Below are 21341 nucleotides of genomic sequence, written 5' to 3'. Positions count from 1 at the left end.
GCTGAGAGTCTACGGTGGTATGAGGCACAGCCTGGAGCTGCTGAGGACACCTGAAATGACTCGCCTTGAGCAGGCTTACCATCGTCGCGCCATAACGACAAGCGTGAAGAAGGGCAAACGTACGTGCACAGAGTGTGGCAGGGACCCCCCCCCCCACAAAAAGCTGCATATAAATTAAGAGAAAATCAGAATATTTGGTGAATAAGCTGCATGAAGAGACTGTGTCAGAAGGATAGGCAAGTCGACATCTTAGTGGGAGAACCGGAGGAGCCAGTGGGGGATGGAAGCGAGGGGTCTCTGCAGTCTTGGGGTGCAAAAGTGTGGAGGAAATGGAGACAACAGCAAGTCAGAGAGGAATTCCGGGAGGTGAAGGGGGAGGGTGCCAAACCCGGGTGGGAGCGGGCGTGGGGTTCGATGGGTCAAGGAGGCTGGTGCCGGCGCGCTGGGCGGTACACGAGGACCCGAAAGACTCACTGAAGTGAGACTCCACTGATGGCGGAGCGATCGGAAGGAAGGACGCGAAGCGTGAACGACACAGTCTGGACCTGGCCACTAGATTGGTCGACAGACATCAACGCAAACAGTAATTAAATGTGTAAATATCCAATCACATAGCAAATATTTATAACATGTATATTGAGAATAAAACGAATTCTCTTGTACTCACTCACCCCCAAGCTAAAGAAATACATAACACTACCGATAACTTTAGCGCCCCTTTCTTAATATCTTAGAGAACAATATGCCTTCTAAAACAGAGTCCTGTATTTTTCTCTTCTGTTCACTCTGTTTCACCTGGCTGTTGAGTTTGCGATCTTTCTTTTACTGTGCTTGAGCTCCTTGCATGCTGGCCGGGTTTCCTCTGTGAACTCGTCTCTCAGGTAGGGCTGACCCCTGCCTGCTGTCCTGTCTCTCAGAACTGTGCCTGCCTCCCAGCAGAGTGCCCAACGCTCCTCCCTTCTGCTCTGCCAGTACCTCCTCCTTCAGACCCACCCATCTTCTGTCTCCCCAGAAATTGCTCACACTTTTATGTGAGTTTTCTCAGATCCATCAGCTTCGGCCTCGTTTTTGAGGCAACGCTTACTTAGATGATGTGTGTGTGTGTGTGTGTGTGTGTGTGTGTGTGTGTGTGTGGTGTGTGGGTGGGGGGGGTCAGCAGCCATGTTAGTTAGTCGTCTTTTCTAAATATATGTATAATGCTGTAATGTGTTTCCATATTGGCAGAGAATCATTTGTATTTGTAGCAGTCCTGGATTTGTCTGAAACCTATTAATATAATTTATAAAATTATGCTTCAATAATGGCCTGAGTTCTCTGGTAAAATAAGGATTAAGTAATGATAAGATTTTATGCATTATATTACCCTTACTTTTTCTAAGTGATTAATTTTGTCCTGGAGAGACTGGTCAATAGAAAAATCTTGACATTCTATGTTTAAAAAAATTTATATACAGTAAAATAGCTTCTCAAACCTTGTCCTTATTTATATGCGATAGAAAGAATAAAAAGCAATCTAGTTCTATTGCAGGGGATTGAAAGAAATGTATTAACATTTTAAAAATATTTCTTTTGTATGTAATATATTTTCTAGTAGGAAATAGGTTTTTCAAAGGCTTGCATCTGATTTAGAAAGTTTAAAAAGCCTTATTTTTCATTACGATTTTCCCAGATCATTTGAATAAACTGTGGAGCTTGAACGATTAAGGGATATTTAGGGCCCCTGAAAGCCTCGTTTCCCTGTTTAAATGGGAGAAAAGTAAATCAAATGTTATTCAGACCGTTTGGAGTTGGGAAGCCTGCAGCGTGGAGAAAGTATATTTCCAAGGTTTCATTTCATTGCTAGGGACAGATGTCACACACCCCAACAATCATTTAAAATCTTAGGGATATTCTGTCTCTGTCACATCACAATTGATGGATGTAGCTGAGGGTTAAAGTGCAGGCGGGGGTGCAGGTGAGACCGCCCCTCCAAGGAGCCCCGCGCATGGCCCTCGTTCCCCAGGCATCTGACTCCTCGAGAGAAGGGCCCTCTGTGTGATGGAATCACTGGGAATGATACAGGAGACAGACACATGGCCAATTCTGAGAGCTCTTATGGGCAAGCATTGGGAAACTCCAAATATAAAAGGCTTATCATAAACAGATTGCGTCTCGTTTTTATCAAACGTCATTTCAATGTTTTCAAAATGGGTGATGAAAAAAGTACCAGGGCATTAGTTGCTGCCATTCGCACAGAAGTGACAAGGAGAATTTTTTTTAGGGAAGTAGTCTATGGCTTTCAGAGAAATGATCGAAGTAAAGATTACCCATGGTTCTTATTATTTTAACCCCATTTATGGGACTATCAATACCCAGGGCAAGCCTTGGTCCTTCTGAGTGAGAGCTAAGCAAAAACAGCAGTTTCTAAGGCCTATGACCCTCCGTGCAGTTCTGCCGGACAGAAGGCAAACCTCCTGATGACACAGGACATTGAGACCTCACCTGCAACCTTTGTGAAGTCACTGCAGAATCCGCGTGAAAGGCATTTTCATACGGTGGATTTTGGACAGAAATCCCAGAAGAAGAGATTTAATCAAAGGGTGTGGCGGTCACATCACTACTCTGATTTCGAGACTTATTTTAAAAATTACGTGAGACATTCGCTGGGCTAGCTCGGCAGAACTGTGTTGGCGAGGAGTCCCTCATTCAAGATGCTGTGTCCTCAGACACCTGCAGGGCTGTGGCAGGGGCCTGGTCCAGGAACCCAAAACACCTAGGCTGACATTCTCCACAGGTCGCAAGGTGACCCACACAAAAAGATTCCATGGGCTGGAAAACATCCCGTGATGTGGTTTCATTCACCACATACTCGTAGAGTGCTCAAAGGAAAACAGAAGATTCTTCTCTCGAGATGACACTGACAGTCTGAGATCTGAAGCTCTCTGATCGCGAGAACAGGTTGGTCACTTGTTTTTTACATGGCTCCTGACCCTTGCAGCCTTAGTTCCCTAAAGGAAAGGAAAGGCAGAGCCCAGTGCCAAGCAGCCCCCTTTTGAGTCGCGAATTTATAAAGTCTCCTGACGTGAGGCCGAGTGGATGGGAGGGCTGAGCGGCCTGCTAGAGCCAGCCCTGTGCCAGAGATGTCACACCACACACATTATTACTTGGCCCTCAGAAGGTCTTATGAGGAAAGAATTTTTACACAAGTAACTGTGCTTCCTCTGATACTTAATGAAGAGATGGTTCAACATTTACTCAACTTTAAATAAGGTTCCTCATTCCGAGAAGCGAGACAAATTCATTATCTATCTGTCTGTCTGTCTATCTATTTATCTATCTCTCTATCTATCTATCTATCTATCTATCTATCTATCTATCTATCTATCTAATCTATCTTAATCTATCTATCTATCTACACATACACACATTCAAAATATCTCTGGGCTATTCTTTGTCCATGTTTTCATCTCTTATAATGCCATTGGTTGGTAGAGGTTGTAGAACTGGGCACCAGGACAGTCATTCGAAAAGAAGGCTGGATGCAAACAAAGAGAGGGATGTGATTTGGCCGATGTTTCGTGACAGGTTGTGGCTGGCAGGAGGGTCAGTGTCCAGAGCTGAAGCGTACACAATGGGAGCCCAGGAAGGGGTGTGTGCACAGCTGGAGTCTCCTTTTCAGTGGACTTCTGGTTTCATAGTTTGCATAATGCTTATACATAGCTAAGAGACTGTTTTTAAAACATGAAATAGAATTCCCTTTCAAGATGTCCTATTGCTATGATTTCAAAAATTTTCTGTGCATGTATCCACTAGCTCTCTATAGAGCACCTCATATATGGTACAGACATTAAAGCCAGACACTTTAAAAGCAGAACGAATTTGGAGCCGAGGTCCCCATGTATTTTAAATGTCTGCCGAAGAGACAACAATGTTGACTTGCCCCATCCTGCGCCTATCTTGTTGGAAGCTACAGCACGTAATGAGAAATGTCAAGGCCCAAGATCAATGAAATTTTGGGCTCCAGGGATTCAACAGGAATAGCATTGATCCTTTTCAAGAACACCAGGCAGAGAAGTGTTGTAATATATTGCAAAGAGGGGCTCAGGAGGATAAGCGGCCAAGTCCAAGATACCTACCTGACAAAAAATTCAATCAGCTTTTAGCGCAAATTGCCTGCTCCGCTCTCCTTTCTTTCACGCAGTAGGCTGCTTCCAATTAGAGTGCGCAAATTAATTTTTATCACTTCCAAATTAGTTTCAGAATTTGTGTAAAAGTCTGTTTCAGATGAAAGCATCTGTCCCTCACATGTCTGCAATTCTGTTATCTAGCCAGGGACCTATTTAAATCTCCAAGAACATTTTCTATGTTCAAAGTCACAAGTTTGAAAGAGTAAAAATGAATATTAGCATTACAAAATATATTAATAACACAACTATAATTCAACTGTAACCTACAAGTGGAAGCTTTTACTTTTTTCTTTTATGGTATGAAAGAAACTCTTTGTAATAATCCGTTTACAAATTTTCATTGTCTTGGTCATAAACTCATTGAAACTATAAAACAACTAGAAAATGACCTTTTTTCCTGAGATGTCTAAATGAATCATAATAATATATTTGACACAATGACACCAGTAACTCCTTTTATACCTAAAAAAAATCCACAAACATTATTTATTTTTTTCCTGTGGCACTAACAGAACTATCCGTTAAAAAATAATGACAGTGGAAAAGAAGACTAAATATATTAAAGCCCCTTGAATTTATCTTGAGTGATGTCCATGTAAAATGAGTAAATTAATCCTATCGCTTTTTGAGTTGTGCTGTATACATATGATTTGGCCTTCGACATACAAAGAAACTCAGTGTCCATACCAAACCCAGTCCCTGAATCCTAACAGCTACTGAGATATCAAGCTTCATGCTAGGACAGCCTCCTTGAAGTCTAGGTTAATATATACAACCCTCAAAACCTAAGGGCATTGTGTCACACACTTCAATATGAATTTAGACATAACTAGCTTTTTGGTCTTGAGCAGGAATGCATTATAAGATAGAAAACCCATCTAGCCTGATTCTCTGACCTGTGAATTGGTAGCTAGGGTAGATTAAACTGGAACAAGAAAAATATTTTTCTTTCATACTACGAGTTTCCTAATGGCAAAGAGTCTATGTCGACACCCACGACTGGTCCCTGATGTGACAGTCAGCCCGGTGTGCACTGTGACTGCTTTACAAAAAGCGGGTTAACTGATATACACGGTCTCTCTCTCTCTCTGGTCACAGATACATGTGCTACTTGGCGGTTTCAACAGATCAAGTCATAAATCAGTCGAGTCAATCAAATACTAAATATGACTAATTATTATTATTTTTTAAATATTGAGATTATCCATATGGCAAAAAGCTGAAACCAGTTTTTACATAATCATCAATTTGTACCCAAGGCTAAGAGATGAAGGTAAGCATTCTGTTGATGCTTAAAGTACTGACGACACCAAACATTATCTGATAGCAATTCATGATTCATGTAATGGACACTCAGCACACTCAGCACATCAAGGCAGGAAAAGCAGTTTTGTGATCAGTATAATATAGATCCTTGTAAACTCCAGAAGCCCAGACTTTGGCTCTACAGTACTTCCTGCTCTTAGGAGAGGAGCAGCACACAGTAGGCATTCAAGACGTGCTTGTTGTTTGACTAACACTTTACGTGCTCACCTTGTTTATTCTAGAAGAGCATTCCCTCCCTTATATTAAAGATAATGAATAAAATAAAGCCGTACCGCATATGTTGACATTAAAGGTCTGACAAAGTCTCAACAAGGTGAGTTTTATGAAAGTGGTTTAGGTTCATGATGATGACCAGTTTTTGACCAAAAAATACATTTTTACATATGGAATTAATACTGAAAAATATGTATTGATAATATTCTGCTGTAATTTCTTAAGGGTAATCTTGTCTTTATTTAAAACTTCCTTAAAATGTTATATTTTAACAAATGTAATACTCACAATTTTTTCTTAAGAATATAAACATTTCTATTTATACAGCTGTTATAAGGAATTTTAAACACTTTAAATATTACTACATTTAACTTTTCTTGCTAACTGATAGACCAAAGCTGTAATCAATTGTTAACCACCTTTTGGTTTAAAAGATCATTAGAAAATAATGTAAAATAAAGTAGCTAACATAGCTAATTACTATAATTTAACATTTTTTCTTTAAAATTCTTTACTAATAGCAGTACATCATATAAAGTATCTTATCTCTGCTATTGGATGGTAGTTTCTAAGAAATTAATCCTCTTTTAGGAAATATCATTTTTCTCATTTCCGAGCTTCACTTGAAAGATGATAATTAATTAGATTTAAAGCAGCATTTAGTTGTTTTTAAAAAATTCTAATAATGTCTGATTTTTGTCACTATAGCCGGAAGATATTATATAAACCTGCTGTTTAATTTGACTTTTTAAATGAAATGCTACACTACTATGAAAATAAAGAAAATCTGGATATATGTGAAAATTATATTTAGATTAAATGTGATAATGTACCATGCTTGAGAGTAATAAAGCTATCGCTCACTGGTAGATCAAACGTCTGTCTGTCTGCTCTCTCTCTCTCTCTCACACACACACACACAATGATTCTGCTAAAAATAAAATTTCTTTTTTTTAAGGATATGGTTTTTAAAGAGTAAATAAGGAGATTAATTTATTAGTATTTAGAGTACGGTCTCTGTCATAATATAGAATTGGTAGCTAATTACTTGAACTGGTTGGAAATCAAGCGACATCGAATATTCTTTTTTCCTTAAACCAGCATCACATCTTAGCTCACAACTTAGACCAGTGGCTGAAATGCATAACACACACATCTCTCTTATTCAGTATCTACACGAAGAGACAAAACTTCACGCACACTTCCAGTTTCTTCATCTACTGTTGTTCAGCTCTAGCTGTGGGCAGCAAGAACGAAGCTTCACAGAACATTTGGTCATCTAGTTTAATCCCCCTCTTTCTCTCTCTCTTTCTCTCTCTCTCTCCCTACCCGCTGTACTATGATAGGGTCTTTGCGCCTATCGATTGAAAGCCACTTCCTATTTTTGCAGTGTTCCTGTCAAAACGTGCAGGAGTTGGATTGGAGGTGGGTGGGACTCGAAGGGTCGATGCACAGATCCGTGTCCGTCCCCAGCTGTCTCGCAGGCTGGAACGGCCCGGGGGAGACAGCCTCCGGCCACACAGTTGTAACCTGGCATCTTACATATTTCTCGTCTATTCTTACCATGTCTTGGTGGTAAGTACACAGCATTCTCGGGAAGTTTTTATCTCTGTTTTTTCCTAAATGTTTCTCAAGGTCACTTTTCAGTTTACTCTGGAGCACTGTTTAAGCTATGACCAGTGTGTGAATTATAATCAGAATAACCCTGGTCTAGGTAGTTGCCATTATTAAGGTTTTATAGAAACCATTCCTTATTTTACAGGAAATATGTGCCTTTGAACTACTGAAAGCTTGGTAATTAAAAACAGTAATTATTTCTAGGCAATACTCTATCTATTTCTTCAGTCATTTAACAATGTTTTATTGAAGATCCGTCGTGTGTGCCACTATGCGGGGAACTGGAGACTTAAGACAGAAAGGAAGGGACGCGTGATCCTCTTCAGCTCCTCCTCAAAACAACCGTTCCAAGGAACAGTAACTGCTCAGAAAAACATGTTTCAGAAACTGTAGGTAAAACAGATGTCAGCAGATTTACTTGTGTAAGACTTTCAGAGCTTACATAGCTAGTAAGAGTATATGTGGTGTTTTCTAAAAGCGTTTTACTCCAGAGTTCCATTTTTCCCCACAGGACGTCTTAGGGAGCGCTGCTGAATAAAAGCACTTACGAATCATCTCAAGTATTTTTTGCCTCCCCACTACCCACTTTGAAGGGGGTACTCGATCACTGTAAATGAATAAATGGAGATATTTACTATACTAAGTGGCAGAAAGTAGTAAGCTCCCTCACAGAGGCACAAATAAAATCTTATGGAAATTTAGAGAAGGGAGAGAATATATTCAGCTGCGAGAAATCACATGAAATTTAATGGACCGGGCAACACTGAAGGTTGGGGACATTTGGAGAGGGGGGGAGAGCAGCTGAGCAGACAGTCGACGCGAGGGGACCTGGGAGCTTCTCCAGGACGAAGGGTGTCATAGTTGTTCTACGTCCCAACGGCAATCCTTGCCACTTAAGCTTTCATATTTTAAAAACCTTACAACCTCAGGAAAAATTATTAGGAAAATAAAAAAGGGAAAATGTATTTAAATGAATTTACAGTCTGACAGTTCTAGACAAATACTTACTGCTATTAGGGTTGTCGCCTATGATATGGTGCCGTCCACTCCAGTACCAGAGAAGCAGAGTCGCATCTCGGGACCCAGACACAATATAGCAGTCCCCACCAATGTACGACTCAGACCTGGCCAAGCATGTGACCACGTCCCAGTGGCCAAATACAATCTGAGTTAATTTGCCTGAAACACAGAAACAGTAGATTTAATTCGTTTGCTATTTTCCTTTAAGTGGTAATAACTTTTGTTTTACTAGATTTGTGAAAAGTGACTCTATAGACCTGCACATTTATAAGGTAATTCAAATCTAGCTACAGACTTGCTTTCTTGAACTGCTTCGGAAAAATGACACAAGACTGTCCCTTAGAGTTTTTAAGAAAAGGACTTATGAGATGACACAATGATAACTTTTTTTCCATCAGAGTTCAGGCCAGACAAAGGGGAGATTTAAGGTCTCTTACTGGATTTGGTTTGGGCATGGGGCCATAGCCCCCTTTGTCCTATGAACTCAGGGCTCATGCTGAAGTTCAGAATGGATGGAATGGTAATTAGTTATTTACTTAAAATTGTTAGCTTTTCATTTGAACCCTGACACTCAAAAATTCCTACATCATTAAGTATGATTTCATATTAAGCTTTGGGTGTAATGGTAGGCATTTTGAAGAGAATAAAGTATTTCATAGTTCAGTTTACCTGTTTCTGTAGAATAAACTCTGAAGCTCTTATCCCAAAATCCACAGATGAGAATATAGCGGTTATCGGCTGTGACCACAAAGCAGTGTGCGTTGATTTGTATGCTCTGGTCAACGAGGTCTGTGATCTGACGTTTGTTCACTCCAGAGTTATTGGCTAAATGTAAATAGAAAAAAACTTAAAAAATAATTTGACGTTTCACCAAGCACGTATAGAAGGAATACTTTTATGTTTTATTTATCTAGAAATGTTTTTTTTAAATAATTAAAAAATTTTTCAATGATAGCTGGCATATAACATTATGTTAGCTTCAGGTGTATAATATGGTGATCAGACATTTATATAACTTACAAAGTGATCACATCAATAAATCTAGTGCCTATGTGACACTGGATATAGTTATAATATTACTGACTATGACCTTATACCTTACATGCCCATGACTACTATTTTATAACTACCAACTTGGACTTCTTAACCCCTTTCCCTTTTCACACATCCCTCTAATCCTCCTCCCATCTAGCAGCCATCAAAATGTTCTCTGTATCTATGGGTTTCTTTCTGTTTTGTTTGTGTATTTTGTTCTTCAGATTCCACACGTAAGTGAAATCACATGACATTTATCTATTTCTGTTTGACCTACTTCACTTAGCACAATGCTCTCTAGGTCCATCCATGTTGTTGCAGATGGCAAGATTTCATTTTTTTTACCGCTCAGTAATATTCCATTGTATATATGTACCGCCTCTTCTTTACCTATTTATCCATTGATGGACACCCAGGTTGCCTCCATATCTTGGCTATAGTAAATAATGCTGCAATGAACATATGGATTCACATGCCTTCAGAGTAGTGTTATGGGTTTGTTTGGATAAATACTCAGGAGTGGGATTACTGATTCCTTCTTTGTCTCTTGTTATAGCCTTTGTTTTAAAGTCTATTTTGCCTGGTATAAATATTGCTACCCCTGTTTTTTTTGGTTTGTTTCCATTTTCACAAAATATCTTTTTTCATCTCTTTACTTTCAATCCGTGTGTGTCTTCCAATCTGAAGTGAGTCTCTTGTAAGCAGCATATGTAAGGGTCTTATTTTCTTATCCATTCAGCCACCTTATCTTTTGACTGAAGCATTTAATCCATTTACAATTAAAGTAATTGTTGATAGATATGTGTCACTGCCATTTTATTATTCATATTTTTAATCTTCTTTCTCTTCTTCTTAAAAGAGTCTTTCTAACATTTCTTGTAACACTTAGAAATGGGTTTTTAAGGCTATAAGATTAAGATTTTAACATTTACCCATGAGGAATATAAACTTTTTTAGTAGCGGTGATTATTTATAAACCACATTCCATATTTTAGAATTGTCAGAAATGTAAGGTCTTCCTCCACCAATAAATAAATACAATATGAGAAATTGAAGATGATGAATTTAAAGCATAATGAAAATATCTAAATGCATTTAATTCTGTAGATGTTCATTACATACAAGTTCATTTGTGTCTAACAAGTTCAACAATAATGAGGAATAATATTGTATGAGGTATGTTATATAAGGAAAAAATGTCTTACTATTCGCCCCAATCTGTCACTTTCTGACAGCATTTACAATTCACGGGAAAAGAAGAGGGAAGAGATTTGAGCAAGGGATGCTGTTACGTGAGGGGTCCCTCAGGGAGCTTTAGGTCAGCAGCTTTGAGGACCTGGATTGTCAACGAACACAAGATCTTTCCAGAACGAGCTGGCAGAGGAATGAGAAAGATGGGCGAGGGACTGGGGAGTACAGAGACAGGCAAAGAGTCGGCGGATAGCACTGGGATTGGATGAGAATGAAGACGGGAGCTCAGAAACAGCGTCTGATTTCCCCAGTGCCTGTCTGCATGCCAGCCTGTCCCTGCTCTATGCCATCCTTTCAGGCTAAATCCCGAGGCTGAATTCTTAACAGAAAACGCAGATGTGGACGATCAGCATCGCTCTCCAACACCAATTAAATCTGATAGGTACTATTTGTGAGATCTGCTAACACTATAATGATAACAAGAGAAGGTAAACAATAAAAATTTACATAAAAAAGGTAGCAAAAAAAAAAGGAAATCAAAGGTCCTAAGTCACTTAAAAACGATATAATTAGTTCCTCATTTATTAGAATACAATTATTAATTTATCCATGGTCACGCTCTATCTGTATGTGACACTGTCAATGTCTCTTGGGCAGAGGAAGAGCTAGACTCTAAAAATATTCCTGGTTCTAAACCCTATATTCCCCCAAAGACATGTGAATGGCATTTTGTAGGGGCTAAAACTAAGTAACTGAAATGCTGTTTCTCATCTTATATCAAAGATAAAGGGTGAAATAACCTAAGAAAAAAATACCATATCTTGTAGATGGCTTAATAATTCTCCGTATCATTTTCAACATTTTTTTGCTAATTTAGTTCTCTATATGATCCCATGAAATTAGCAGAACAAATATTAGTACTATAAACCATCACACAGATATGAAACTGAGGTCTAGAAAGATAAAGGGGCTTGTTCCAGATCATATGGCTAATAAATGTGTTTGTGGTTACTTAAAAATATTTATAATATCTGCTGCAGAGTTATAGCTCATGAATTTGCAATTTACATAAAATCTTTAATTTAAAAAAGTTTTAGCCTTACTGAATGAAGAATTGTAAAAAAGATGTTCTTCAGTATTCATTTTTTTAATAATCCCTTTCGAGTCTTTATATATATTAAATAGTATAAGGTTCTTAAAGACTAGTTTAGGCTGAAAGAAAGGACAGTTGGAAATATCTGTCTTTTTAGAATCAACTTAAATGACCTCTTAAAATATCAAGAAGATGCTACAAGTAATTGCTTTGATACCAAAAAGTTCTTAGGTGGTATGTTATGTTTTACACAGCACCCTGATGATGAGTGATATGATCTGTACATTAATTTTGTGGCGGAAAAAGTATTATTCAACTATCATTTGTGATAAATAACCACACAGGGAGCTGTGGATAGTCAGCATCCGTGAAAATGTGATTTTGTTGTTCGCATACCTATTAGTGGATCCATTTCAATGGGAAGATGATGGGCTTGGTCCAAGGAATACCCTGGCGCTCCTCTGAGGCCTACAGATTAAATGAAAAGAGAAAACCACCATAAAATTCTCAGAAAGGAATTTCCTAATAAGCGGTATTTTATGATGATCATACAAAGAATATATCTGCTTAAAAATTACTTGGTAAATTATTGAAAAAATGATTCAGTCATGTCATATGTCTTTGTAGAAAGTACAAAATTATTACAACAGAGATTGCTAGTTTCCACTTAAGACGTAGAATGCAGAAAGCTGGAAAGAATGTTGATATCCTAATAACAAGAAAAAGCTGGATAAAATAGAAAATCGTAACATTTTTGAACCTAACAGAGAAAAGGTTGCCAGGCAACCAGTGAGCCTGAAATCTATGAAAAGGCCATGCTCCGAACAGGGATGGGTGTGAGCACAGGTTCACCTGGGCCCAGGCAGAGGGGAAGATGGAGCTCCCACCCAAGTGGGCTTCCTTTCAATACGTGACAAGTCAACTGAAAGTATAAAACTGAGCCACACCTAGAATCATGACCTCAGTAAAAGATACTTTCAGAGGATTAATGTTTAGGGCTTGACTGAGTTCCTTTGTCATAATTTTTTACATGTGGTTATATAAAATATAATACTTTTGAACAATTCTAAAGGGAAATTTAATCCTTTATAATTTTCTCTCAATGCAAAACATTTCTAGAGTCTTGACTCCTGTGAATAATAGTCATCTATTTTAAGATGTTGGCTGCACAGCTCTGATTGAATGGACGTGGTTCTACCTCATGTTGGTAACACCATAACCATAAAATAGCTGTATTTAGAAACTCTTACAAGAATAAGCTGTGGCACACATCACTCTGTTTCTCAGAGCAACGAAGCGGCCAGTAGAACAGAAGGATTTGAGTTAATTCACCGTGGCTCATCCACTTGGTCCTTGAGACAGCGGGAGCCCTGGGCCTTCCAGGGAGATTCCAGTGGTGACCTGGGCCAACTAACTCATTTGGTCACATCCACTTCTGGCTTGGTTAAATAATATCAATACATCTAATTTTTATGACGGAATTACATCACTTCAGATGTACTGGCTGGAACTTTCAAGAATAAGTTTGCAGAAAACACATGAAATCACTGAATAATTTCAATCTTGTCTTTTCTCAAGGACTCTAAGCTCTACGAGGAGAAAGACGATGTTTGCCGTGGTCATTGTTATACTCCCAGTGCTCGGGGCTATCAGACACACAGTGGCCGTTGAAATATTTACTAAAGAAATTAATGAAGTGCAAGAAAGAGGTGTTAAACCATCATCTAGAAAATCCAGATTCAAACGCACTTGTTTAATACGGAAAAAACAGCTTGCTTTTTTTTTTTTTTTTTTTGGGGGGGGGGGGGAGAGCGGGGGGGAAGGCCCTGGCTTTTTTTTAAAAATGCTTCCATTCATCAAATATTTATTGGCTACTTAACGATTAGCCAAGCATTCTGTTGGGCACTAAAATAGAGCAGCAGTGACTAGGACACTCAAGGGTCATTGAGTCAGGTCTGACGATTATTTACTCTGCAGCTCTTTGTACATAAGTTGGCATCAGAGCTAGTCCCCGGTAGGCACATCCTAACTGAAGTTAACTGCAGCTTTTAAACCCTTTTGTAAGTGACTTGCTCAGGCACACATACCTACTGTGTTGTGCCATCGATTCACTGCAAACAGCCTGCTGCAGGTCACGGTCACCACGGCAGGGATGGTCAGGTGGGGCAGCGTATTAGCTGCCACGTGCGTTACCGGAGAATTTGATGGGAACTTCAGCACCATGATCACATCCTGTTGCATCTGATCTTTAAACATGAGTGGACTCTGTGGAAGGAAACACTGTTGAATAGAAAGGGAAGAGAACAGAAGAAAACAGAGGGATAACACGGTTAGTGAAAACTCTGGGGAGAACGCGGTTAAAACAGATGAGGTCAGCATGAGCGCACACAGAGAACCAAGCAATGCGGACTTCGCTACTGGGAGGACGACACAGAGAAAAGAGCAAGGCCTCTGAGGGGTCACTGCTAGAGGACACCGACTTATTAACGACCAGCCTCCATTCAAGCATCTTGAGATGGCAGTGTGCGAAGGTAGCTTACGGATATGTTCGCATGAAGCAGCATCAATTCTCAATGCAGTTAAAACATCGGTTTGGTGGGAAAATAAGTCGAGTCAGTTACTGACACTATTTACGTGAAATATAAAGTGAATTGACTGATACTTTCATTCTTTATTTACCTGGATGATCTGGGGTCACGGCTCCAGTCTACATAATGAGACTATAATAGTCCCCGATGTCAGCGCTTCGTACACCTTTCTACTGTGGCTTATGACCCGTGCCTCCTTCCCCCTCTGGACTGTGAGCCTACTGACCGCTAACCCCGCGTTTGTTTGTTTGTTTATTTATTTTTTATTTATAGGCGAGGCAGCCCTTGGTTGACCTCGCGGATTGCAAGGACCTTATCAGCTTACAATTCGTTATTATTATTATTTTTTTAACGCCTACAGCACCTGGTCTTCATGGGTGGTCTCCCATCCAAGTACTAACCAGGCCCGACCCTGCTTAGCTTCCGAGATCAGATGGATCAGGCTTGTTCAGGGTGGCATAGCTGTAGATGCGTTTATTTTTTTAAATTTATTTGTTTATTTATTTGTTTCTCAAACATCTAACACATGACTTGATAAAAAGTAGATATGGTAAGTATGACTATTAAGTACTTTAAACCACTATAAATACTATTAGATAAAAACACAAGATAGTTCTCATTCATGTTTTGTAACTGTTTGCTGCATATATGAATTCTCTGCTACACCAACTTAGAAAGCTTAAATTTTCTTTATAAACAGTCCCATGCCAATTTAGTCTCCAACAATTTCCTCGAGGAATGTATTGAATTCTGACTGGGCATTTCTCCAGGATAAATATTTTTATTATTATTATTAAACAGAGAAAACTAACTCGGGAATAAAACTCTTCTGCCAAGGCATTTCATAAAATAAAGTGTTAGAGATACTCTCTTGGACAGTTTATGAAAAATCCTTCGTCTTGAGGCTTGAGGCTCCAACGCCACAGCTCCACGTCCACGTCTACACTGCGACTGGGTGTGATGTGTGAGAATGGTGTGCCTGGTGCTACCCCTTCTGCTTTGCCACACACAAGGACCCATTCGATCAGAAGGTTCATTAGTAACTAACCGAGGTATTGACGCTGGTTGAACAACTGCAGAGAAAAAAAATGTTTTCAAACACATTTGTTTATGTGCTTCGCTAGAAGCTTAACTATTGATCCATTGAGGGTACTTGTGTTTGCCTCTGCATCACCAATGCTTAGCATCGTGCCCGACTCGCAGAAGGGGCTCAATGCAAATCTGTCACGTAAGTGACAGAATAAATGAAAGGTATCAAAAATTCTTTCACCCCAAAATAATAGCTTATACATTTCTGTACACATATATTATAGACCATATTCCAGAGCTCTTTTCTCCAAAATTAGGGAATTTGCTGCCTTGATTATTGTCTACAAGAACCAGGGAGCTATATAATTCATCACGTTTTTTCGTGAACACATTTTTACCTTCAAAGCATGTTTTTACTAGAGAAAAAAATTAGTAAAAATTCGCCCTTTAAAAAATAAATTTTACATAAGTTTATCAGAAAATATTTTACCTTCTTCAAAGTAGATAAAGACAGAAATGTGTACTATTTGCTAATAAACCGAAAAAAGAACTACCTTGTTTCAAAAATTGGCTTTTAAAATTCAGATCAGAGTAAAAAGAATATTACTTTTTCCCTTGCAAATGGGAGTAAAAGTGTTAGTATAAGTAGTTAATGCTGATCGATGTCACTAGCTAACATTTACTGGGAGCTCACTGCATACCAGGTGCTGGTCTAAGTGCTTTACGTATTGAGTCATGAAATTCTCAGGGATGCTGAACTGTAAATGGAGAAGTTATATATATACTTTGCCTGAGTCCTTCACTAGTTAGTGGCAGAGATGGTGTTTGACTCAAGTCCAACTCTGGGGCCCATGTTCTTCACACCTCTGCTCAACTGCCTCTTTGCAGTGATCACCAATGACCTTTATATGTCTTTCTTTTCTTAAAATGAACTGATCCCCTCCCCTCACCTTGTCCAAAAGTTTAAATTGGGCAATATGTTGTGTTTATATATTTTTCATTCTAATTTATAAATCTAATTTTGGTGCAGGTGTATGTCTGTAAGCCTGTATGTGTACAAATGAGCTTAAGTAGAGGCAGATATAGTCAGAGAAAATGGCTATTTTTGCGAATCCAAAATTAATCCAGTTTCCGCAGAACTTAAAGGGAAGAACTGTGCTCCCTTCTCTGTTTCTCCTTAGGGTATTGATATATACCTAAAGAGTTAACCAACAAATCAAAAAGCATTTAAAATGCTGCTAAAACCACTATTTCATTTGATCTCGACTCAAGTACAAAAAGAATGAAATTTCAACAAACTGCTATGTCCTACCAGGTGCATGGCAGAGCTCCGAGGCGGATGTGGCTCGATAAGCAACTGAGATGGCGTCTGTCCAAAGTTCTGTATCTGTGCCTCCATGGCCTGCAGGGAAGGAGAGCGACTGTCATAATAAATACGCATCAGCAAGGGGGATCAAGACACTCTTTGACAATGCAAGTGTATCCCAAGTCAGCCATGAAAAAAGTCCAGAGAATTCACAGGGTGCTCTTCTCTCAGGGTGCAGGATCGTCCATGTGTTAGTATTTTGTAGACAAGCTTTGCATCTCTTTAGAAATGTGCTTCTGTTAACCAAGTCACTATTCTTATGTAGAAGCTGGGGTTAAGTGTGATGTTAAACTGTGAGTACACGCATGCAGCGAAGGACCAAAATGGCTCACGTAACACTAAACGCAACACATATACCTCAACAAAGTCCTCTGTAAGAAGAAACGTATAGGGATCTCTAATGAAATAAGCTTCTGGGATCTTTATGGGAAACAAAATGAGACACAGAGTCCACCAATGACACAAAATAAAATTCAGAATATCATATGTTCCAATCGATTCAGAAGGCAATCAATAGAAAGAACACCAAGACTTCTGCATAATGATTAAATATGGCAAAACTTTCACTACAAAAAAAAATACATACATATTTTAGCATTCTGTGCTATTTTAAGATGAATCCTGAAATATTACTTTAAGGTACGAATTCATTTCTCTCAAAAATTTTCTGAAATTTTAGAGAGAACTAACCCAAAGAGGAAGTTATTATTTGGGCATCCTGAGCTATGCAATATTTCATTACTGCTGATGCAGATGGAAATAATGAGATTTTATGGCTTCCAATGAATACAAATAACTTCAGACCTCACATTATCTGGATGGTATAATATGCTTTTTTTTTGTGTATGTCAAAGAGAATCTTAGGAAAGAATTAAGTATTTCTTCTATTCATAAATTCCACAGGCAAAATATTTCAATATATTAAGCTAGACTAATAGAAATCTTTTTCTGAACTATTATAAATATGTAATTTAAGTCAACAAGGGGAAGCATAATTTTTACTATGACTATTATTTTATTACCATGCTAATTTTCCCCCTAAAATGGTTTGTAATTTGGTTGCGTATAAAAATGAAATACCAGACCCACTGCTGGGTGCTTAGGAGAGCAGGTAAGTTGGTACACAGCACTGCCACTAACCGCATCGTCATCTACGGTTCTCGTTTATAAAGTACTTAAATTTAACAATCTGTCCTCCTTGATTGCATTTCAAGAAAATGTTAATGAATATGTGAATTTTCAAATTTATTAGCAATATTAAACATGAGTACATCATTATCTGCCATATTTTAGCAACCGCATAAATGGGGCTTTTGTTCTATTTGGAGAGGCAACAGGATGAATTATTAAACCTCTTTAAGTGCTGTCTAATTTTAATGTAAACATTTATTTGCACAGTGTCCACTCATATGCAAAGTGTGACTATTTAAATTGTACTCATAGATAACATCGTATTTCATCCCCCCCAATGCAAGAATTATGATTATAACGGGGTGAAAAGACCATTTCTGGCTAGGTTCACATTATTAACAACAAACTCTTTACAATTCTTGAAAAAAAAAAGCAGTAATTTTTTCATTCAAGCTGTTCTGGTTAGAAAAAGTTCATTACTTTGCTTAATGTATTATAAACAGCTACAGCCTCTCTAACAGTAGATACTATCGTTGTGTTTTTGCTCCTCCAGAAAGAGGACCAGGGTGGTAAAATTAAACACATCTAGATCTCTGCATCAGTGCCTTGCACGTAGTAGGCAGCCTTTAAATGTTCATACGAGGGATGAATCAGCAAACGTGCTTCACTCGACGTAAATTTTTTCTGAAAGGGAGGTATTAAAATTATACTATTAAATATTATGAAACTGATCAAAATTTTATAAATCTTTTATACAGTTCTCTTCAGTGGGTCCTGCCTCTGATCCTTTTTGGACTGGGGCAGATTTAAAGGTACATATAGATCTTAAATGACCGTCAAATGGCATCGGGATAAATTTTAAGTTGTGATCAATCTCATGCTTTCGTTGAGACAATCTATTCTCTACGTTTAACATTTCTTTTTTTAAAGACAAAACTGAATCCCTCTTCTTCGTGATCTCTATTATATGCCTTCACAACCTACAGGTTCTTATTCCAATATTCATTGTTCGGCTACGTTGTTTCCCAATAACCCCTTACCCTCTGGTTTTAAAAGGTACAAGTCTTTCTGATGTTGAAAAAGCGTCTCCCCTAAGTTCTATGTCTTGTCGTTACCAAATGTTTGAATGAGAAGTGGGAACCTACTTACTCACTTCACCTGCTCCCCTGTCATGTGCTTTGTGTCCTCCCCCACTGTCAGGAAGTCATCGATGTCATCTTTATCATCAGGAAGGGATGTGCTTTGTACGGGAGAGCACAGGGATGGGGTAGTTGTTCTGAGAGCCCCTCCTCGTGGAGGAGAAAACGCCCCCCCTCAGGCTGACCTTGGGAAGGCTCTAACTCCTTCCTGGACTCCCTAAATCTTAAGGAACGTCCTCAGGCCTCATAGCACATCTCTCTTCCCTTTGTCATGGAACCTAACACAATTCTTCACATATGCCTGTTTGCTGTGAATCACTGCAGGGCTGGACAGCTATTTAGTCCTACAGAATCCAAAAATACTTCCGGAATACAGAGAGGGGCAGTGGTGGGGCATTTGTGCAAAAACCAAAAGGCGACCTAGAAAAAGGAAAGCACAGCAGTGGGGGAAACTTCAGAGTTCTTTACTCTTACAATTCAGTAGCACAAGAACACAGCGAAGATCTGTGGATGCCTACTCCACGCTGAGGGATACGAAATCAGACAGCAGACCACCCTCGGGGCGTCTTTGGTCCCCAAGGCATCAGGGCGCACGGAAGGCAGAAGGACCATGGCGGAGGCCAGCCCAGATGTCTCTATCAGACTCAGGGTGAGAAGAGTGGGAGGGAAGGCAGAGCTGCTGGGACAAGGACTTCCAGAAAAAGGACACGAGCTGAGGTCCTGAAGGTTATGTAGGAATTAGCTAGTCAACAGCATGAAGCTTTTTGTATTGCCATATAGAATTTTTCCATTAATAATCTCCAAATATATCACGGAAAAAAACCCTCAAACAACTACTTACAGATCAGTCTCAATAAGATGGATTCTTTCTATATTATCAGAAATGGTATTTTAAAATACTCAACATATTTCCATTTCTCTATGTATTATTCTGCATGAGTCAGACTTAACGTTAGCTTTAATTACTCCTGAAACACTTATTTATTGAGCACCTACTACGTACCACGTACCACTGTAGATATTTGTGATACTCATCAACCAAGACAGGTTAAGATTCCTGCTCTTGTGGAGGTTATATTCCAGCCAGGATGACATAGGTTACATTCAGCCAGATGTCACCCTGCCATCCCATGGGCTAGATTCAACTCACAGGTATAGTTTCTAATTGAGCCAAGATTTATAGGTCAGATAATTTCATCCAATAAATTGGATTTTTTTATATTTTAATAGTTGTATGGATTCTTATGCTTCTAAAAATTATTTTGTTGAATATTGAGCAGTTACCACGTATTTAACATTTATTTTCTCCCCAGGTAAGACCTGTCAAGAAATAGGTAGGTCATAAAATTAGAAAAAAATAATATTTTTAACACTTTGGGAGCCATCCTAAAGTATGAAATTCTTCAGGAGTAGACAGATAAGCAAAGAAAAATGTGAACTAAGTTATGCATAGGGGGACAAATTAAGTAAATTTGAACAGTATATGCGATTTTCAGATTTCAGACGCAAGTATATTACAGAACTCAGTTTTACTTGCTTATAAGTAACACAGAGCCCCAGTTAGGAGGAGCTCCTCTTAGGGACAGTTTCTCTTTTATCCCCTCCCTACTTCCTGATTGTCCCATTCCCTAGTCTTGTTGGGCTGTCTCTGTAAAATCCTCCGGGATCCACCTACCAGGTTACAGAATCATGCCCATCTTCATCCACCTCTCCTGTTTTCTCACTTATTTTCAACAAGCTCTTTCTAGTTTTATCTTCCTCATAGGTCAGGACCACTGAGTATGCTGTGTCATCTATGCCACGGATGACAGTGGGGGGCAAATGAGGGATAGAATCTACCTCAACTGCCAGAAGGAGAGGCACCTTTTGTAATTCATTCTCCTAAAGACCGAGTCTTTTCAAATTTGCCCCAAGGGGGCATGTGTGCTAGCTGCGGCTGTGACATGTGCCTTATTCCTTTAAGCTGCTGCACCTCTTGCTTAACTGTTTTGTTCCTTCTTGCCTTCCCTCTCCCCAAATTTCTACGTCCTCTGTGAATTAAAGATAGCTAGCTGAGATTAAACCCTCAGAAGAGGTGGTGTGTGTGTGAGTGTATTAAATGTCTCCCTGTTCACACAAAAGACCTCACGGCCAAGGTAAAAGTAATGCAGCAACAGTAAGTCATGGTTCGGAATGATCCTCGCATTAACGACACACTCAAAAGACTCTAAAAGAAAGAACAAGTGTGCTTTCTCCCTCCTGTTGTATTTACTACATATCTATTGTATTCCTTCTCTGGTATGTGGTAGATAAAAATTTTGGTTAATCTGGTCTTTTCCATGACGCAGGTAAATTTAAACAGATACATTTTTCTCCTGTAGAATCTTTACAACTTCTAGTCTGTTTGGTAAATGTGATTTAGTATTGTCTTTCCAATGAAATGCCATC

General features: G+C 38.9%; 1 protein-coding gene and 1 pseudogene across 1 annotated transcript in view; both read right to left on the bottom strand.

Annotated features, from left to right (window-relative positions):
* NBEA (neurobeachin) overlaps nt 1–21341 on the bottom strand; it is a 600762-nt gene that overhangs the window by 3676 nt on the left and 575745 nt on the right. The window contains exons 49-54 of the mRNA XM_023531608.1: nt 17002–17064; nt 16591–16680; nt 13749–13941; nt 12058–12129; nt 9012–9167; nt 8331–8501 (exon numbers count right to left, since the gene is read on the bottom strand). Coding sequence (XP_023387376.1) covers nt 8331–8501; nt 9012–9167; nt 12058–12129; nt 13749–13941; nt 16591–16680; nt 17002–17064 — 745 coding nt within the window. The remainder of the gene's footprint in view (nt 1–8330; nt 8502–9011; nt 9168–12057; nt 12130–13748; nt 13942–16590; nt 16681–17001; nt 17065–21341) is intronic.
* On the bottom strand, nt 14602–14719 carry LOC111741010 (annotated as a pseudogene).

Source organism: Pteropus vampyrus, unplaced genomic scaffold (genome assembly GCF_000151845.1).
Source record: "Pteropus vampyrus isolate Shadow unplaced genomic scaffold, Pvam_2.0 Scaffold71, whole genome shotgun sequence".
In the NCBI taxonomy this organism is placed as follows: Eukaryota; Metazoa; Chordata; class Mammalia; order Chiroptera; family Pteropodidae; genus Pteropus; species Pteropus vampyrus.
This window is presented reverse-complemented; position numbering and strand designations above follow the sequence as displayed.